Below are 4,855 nucleotides of genomic sequence, written 5' to 3'. Positions count from 1 at the left end.
CGCAAAAGACGCGGCACACGGGCGAGGCCCGCTACCGCTGCGAGGACTGCGGCAAGCTCTTCACCACCTCGGGCAACCTGAAGCGGCACCAGCTGGTGCACAGCGGGGAGAAGCCCTACCAGTGCGACTACTGCGGGCGCTCCTTCTCCGACCCCACGTCCAAGATGCGGCACCTGGAGACGCACGACACCGACAAGGAGCACAAGTGTCCCCACTGCGACAAGAAGTTCAACCAGGTGTGCTGGGGAGCGGGGAAGCTGGGCCAGCGTGGTCCTGGAAAGGGAGATTTGTCCATGAGATGCAGTCTGGGGTTCCCAGAGTGGTCCTGGGATGGTGGTGTGTCCATGAGGTATATTTAGGGTTCCCAGAGCAGTCCTGAAAGGGTGGATTATCCATGGGATGCAGTTTGGGGTTCCCAGAGTGGTCCTGGGATGGTGGTGTATCCATGAGGTGTAGCTGGGGGTCTCAGCAGTCCTGAAAGGGTGGATTATCCATGGGATGCAGCTTGAGGGTCTTGGAGCTTGGAAAAGAGTGGTTTGTCCATGGGGTGAAGCTTGGAGGTCCTAGAGGCCACTCCAGAAGGGATCCACAAGGATTCGGGTTGCTCCAAAGGAAGATGAGGTGGTTTGGGGCTCTCTCCATCCCATTCTCCATCCCCAGGTGGGGAATTTGAAGGCTCACCTGAAGATCCACATCGCAGATGGGCCCCTGAAGTGCCGGGAGTGCGGGAAGCAGTTCACCACGTCAGGTAACACAGGGGAGGGGGGCTGAGGAGCTGAGTGACAGGACTTGGATGGTCTGGGGGAAGCAGGGAGTATTCCATGGCTGGATCAGAGCCAGAGGAAGGATTTCATCCCGGCTTTACGGTGCTGTGGTTGTGCTGCATGAATTCCTGGTTTTCCCCATGGAGCCACGCCCTGGAAAGGAGATCCTCATCCAAATGTTGGAGATGGGGATGTCTCCTCCCATCTTCTCTCAGCCTGCTGCAGAGCCAGAGGGTTGGAATGATCCCAGTGGAGTCTTTTAATCCCCTCAAGCACTGGGTGCTTGTCCTGGCTGTCTCCACTTCCACGTTACTGCCTGATCCCAGACAGGGTGCAGCCAACTCCCCTTGATCCCTGCGCAGTCCCTGCTCCCTGAACAGCACCAGGCTTTCCCAAGGGAGCTTCTGGGGCTCTGGGAAGGAGGAGAAGGGGGAGGAGGATCCGGTGTCCTTCAGCCTGCCCTGCTCCCAGGTAACCTGAAGCGGCACCTGCGGATCCACAGCGGGGAGAAGCCGTACGTGTGCGTGCACTGCCAACGCCAGTTCGCCGACCCCGGCGCGCTGCAGCGCCACGTCCGCATCCACACCGGTACGGAGCCCTCCTGCCCCCCGAGCCTTCTCCTGCCCCTCGTGCTCCCCACCCACCTCCTCCTGTGCTTCCCCAGGAGAGAAGCCGTGCCAGTGCTTGATCTGCGGGAAAGCCTTCACCCAGGCGAGCTCCCTCATCGCCCACGTGCGCCAGCACACCGGGGAGAAGCCCTACGTGTGCGAGCGCTGTGGGAAGAGGTGAGGATTCCCTTCGGGAATGCCGGGAGGGGCACCTCAGTGCTGGTGGAATATCGGGGCACCTCCACTTGCTGTTCTCTGGAGGGAGGGTGGAGGTGCCAGGGTGATACCAGGGATTGTGGTGACCGCGGTCTCATTCCCCAAGGTTCGTCCAGTCGAGCCAGCTGGCCAACCACATCCGTCACCACGACAACATCCGGCCCCACAAATGCACCGTCTGCAACAAAGCCTTCGTCAACGTGGGTGACCTGTCCAAGCACATCATCATCCACACCGGTGGGTACCTCCCAGAGCCCTGCACCGCCCCTGGGCATCACCCCCTCACCCACCCCCATTCCCTGTCCCCTCCCAGGGGAGAAGCCATTCCTGTGTGACAAGTGCGGGCGTGGCTTCAACCGCGTGGACAACCTGCGCTCCCACGTGAAGACCGTGCACCAGGGCAAGGCTGGCATCAAAATCCTGGAGCCCGAGGAGGGTGATGAGGTCAACATCGTCACAGTGGCGTCCGATGACATGGTGACATTGGCCACCGAGGCGCTGGCTGCCACCGCTGTCACGCAGCTCACGGGTGAGCTGGGGGCCCGTGGGGTTCCCAAAGGGAGTTCATCCCTGGGGGGCAGCTTGGGAGCCATCCAGAGTGGTGGGGTGCAGCTGGGAGGTCCTGGTGTTGTCCTGAAATGGAACCTTATCCATAGGGAGCAGCTGGCTGGTCCCAGAGTTGTCCCCAGAGGGAGATTCATTAATGGGAGTTCAGCTTAGAGGACTCAGGAGGCATCCCAAAAGGGAAATTTACCCATGGCAATGCAGCCTGGGGGTCTTGGAGGTGTCCTGAAAAAAAGGTGCAGCTTGGAGGTCCCAGATGCTATCCCAAAAGAGAAATTTTATCCCTGGAGAGGAGTTTGGCTGTTCCATGAGCCACCCCAAAAGGAAAACTTATCTGTGGGGAGCAGTTGGAGGGGCCTGGAACTGTCACAAAGATTAAGTTAATTTATGGAGGTGAAATTTAGAGGTCTTAGGAGCCACCCTAGATGGGAAATTGTCCAAGGGATGCAGCTTGGGCATTCCAGGACTGAAAGGGGGCTGGATCTCCAGGGAGCAGCTTGGGGTTCCAAGAGACACCCTGAAAATGAGATTTTTCTGTGAGGGGCAGCTTAGGGGATCCCTGGAGCCCTTCCAGAGGGGAAACTTAACCCTGGGGAGCAGCTTGGGTGCCTTGGGGTGGTCCTGAAAGGGAGGTTTATCCATGAGGTGCAGTTTGAAGGGCCCAAGAGTCACCCCAAAAGGGAGATTCATTTGTAGGGGGGCAGTTTGGGGTTTTTCCATAGGGTGCAGCTTGGAGGTCCTGGAGCCCCCAAAGGTGCTGGAGATTTATCCAAGGGCACAGCAGCTGTGTCTGGGCAGCCTCACATCCCACTGGAGCCACTCCCAACCTCAGCACTGGGCAGGATCCATGGCCCGGGGGGAATTCCTGCCCAGCTGGGCCCCCTAATGTGTCCCTGTCCCCCCTAAGGTCCCTGTCCCCCCTAAGGTCCCTGTCCCCCCTAAGGTCCCTGTCCCCCCTAAGGTCCCTGTCCCCCCTAAGGTCCCTGTCCCCCCTAATGTCCCTGTCCCCCCCTGTTCCTTCCGGGGTGCCCGTGGCAGGCGCAGTGGCAGCAGATGAGACCGAAGCACTTAAAGCTGAGATCACCAAAGCGGTGAAGCAGGTGCAGGAGGCAGGTGAGACCGGGAATACCGGGAATACCGACCGGGCTGGCTCCTCCCATCCCACCACCCCAGCACCTCTGGGAACACCCGGCACGGGCCGCCAGCTCCCATCCTGTAGAATTTGAATGCAGATTTGTAGAATTTTCTACAAATCTATTTCCTACACCATCCCACCACCCCAGCGCCTCGCCCATTTTGGTGTGTGTGTTTCTCTCTTCCCCTCGGCAGACCCCAACACGCAGATCCTTTACGCCTGCGATTCCTGCGGGGAGAAGTTCCTGGACGCCAGCAGCCTGGCGCAGCACGTGCGCATCCACACGGCCCAGGCGCTCGTCATGTTCCAGGCGGAGCCCGACTTCTACCAGCCCTACGGCGCGGCGGGAGGGGCCGGCCCCGGCCCCCGAGTGACCCCGCCCCCGCCCAGCCTTTATTTAAGAGACAGCTCGGAAATGGTGTAAAAAGTGTATTTCTGGAAGGAAAGAGATGGAATAAAATGCAGTATTTTGTAAGGGTTGGTGCTCGGGGAGGCGGCTGCGGCTTCACCCCCACCCAGGGGATGTTTTGGGGTTCCTGCAGAGCTGGAGCCCAGTGGGAGGGACTGAAATACTCCAGTGACTGCTGAGAGTGTGATGTGGATGGATAGCAGGGGTCGATGAGGTGATAAAGGATATAAACGGTGGTTTCAGGTTTCCAACCCCACCCAGAACAGCAGATGGGGATTTTTGGGATAAAGCCCCAAAAGCCCCTCCCATGCTGACCCCCACTGAGGGAGGGGTGTGGAGGCAGGGGAGCCGCCCCTGGTTGGGGGTAAAGAGAAGAAAAAAGGTGCTGCTGATGGAGGTGGAGGGTGGGAGCCTGTCCTGCCCCACCTGGGGTCTGGGGCTCAGCTGGGCCCACCCACAAGGGACCCCCAGGCCCTGGAGCTGTACGTGCAGCTGCCCCTGTCCGTGTGTCCAGCTGGACACCCCCCCTGCTCTGTCCCCTCAGAGCCCCCAGCTCCCCAGGGCATGGGGGGAAGGGAGACGCACGGACACAATGACGGGGGCGTGTCCAGCCGGGACAGACGGACACAGAGGTGGCTGCAGGGACAGCTGGACACGCGGAAAGCTCCGTGGATGGCTGGACAGTGGCAGGGACACATGGACACCTTCGGGCTGGACACCGTTTCACATCCAGTTGGACACCTGGACATGTGTCTGTCCATCCATGTGTCCGTCTGTCCTCGTCCCTGCTCCCCAGCCTGGGAGGGGTTGGAGGATTCAGGACAGGCGCATGGACAGGGCTGTTGGTGCTGGAACTTCACTGGAAATGGCTGGACAGTGGGATGGATTGACAGGCAGACACAGGCAGGGACATGTGCAGCTGGACACATGGACACTTCTGTGGATGGACACATGGCTGGCTACATTCACAGCCAGACAGAGGGACCATTGCATGTCCAGTCAGACAGAGAGTTGTACGTCCAGCTGGACACATGGACGTTGTACAGACACCTTTCTCCTCCACCCATGAGCATAAATGCCCCAAAAATGCACTTTTCACCCCAAGGCCCCTCTCCAAAAAGCAGCGATTTCACACCCCTGCCCCGCCCCCCTCACACCC

General features: G+C 59.7%; 1 protein-coding gene across 1 annotated transcript in view; it reads left to right on the top strand.

Moving 5' to 3' along the window:
- Positions 1–3,711, top strand: part of ZBTB17 (zinc finger and BTB domain containing 17) — an 8,943-nt gene extending 5,232 nt beyond the window's left edge. The window contains exons 8-15 of the mRNA XM_031062970.1: positions 1–236; positions 661–748; positions 1,236–1,352; positions 1,429–1,549; positions 1,695–1,825; positions 1,902–2,114; positions 3,173–3,265; positions 3,482–3,711. The exon at positions 1–236 is cut by the window's left edge and continues 62 nt beyond it. Coding sequence (XP_030918830.1) covers positions 1–236; positions 661–748; positions 1,236–1,352; positions 1,429–1,549; positions 1,695–1,825; positions 1,902–2,114; positions 3,173–3,265; positions 3,482–3,711 — 1,229 coding nt within the window. The remainder of the gene's footprint in view (positions 237–660; positions 749–1,235; positions 1,353–1,428; positions 1,550–1,694; positions 1,826–1,901; positions 2,115–3,172; positions 3,266–3,481) is intronic.
- Positions 3,712–4,855: the final 1,144 nt, after the last annotated feature.

Source organism: Geospiza fortis, unplaced genomic scaffold (genome assembly GCF_000277835.1).
Source record: "Geospiza fortis unplaced genomic scaffold, GeoFor_1.0 scaffold4, whole genome shotgun sequence".
NCBI classification, from domain to species: domain Eukaryota; kingdom Metazoa; phylum Chordata; class Aves; order Passeriformes; family Thraupidae; genus Geospiza; species Geospiza fortis.
The sequence above is the reverse complement of the archived record's forward strand: the minus strand, read 5'-3'. Positions and strand labels throughout refer to the sequence as shown.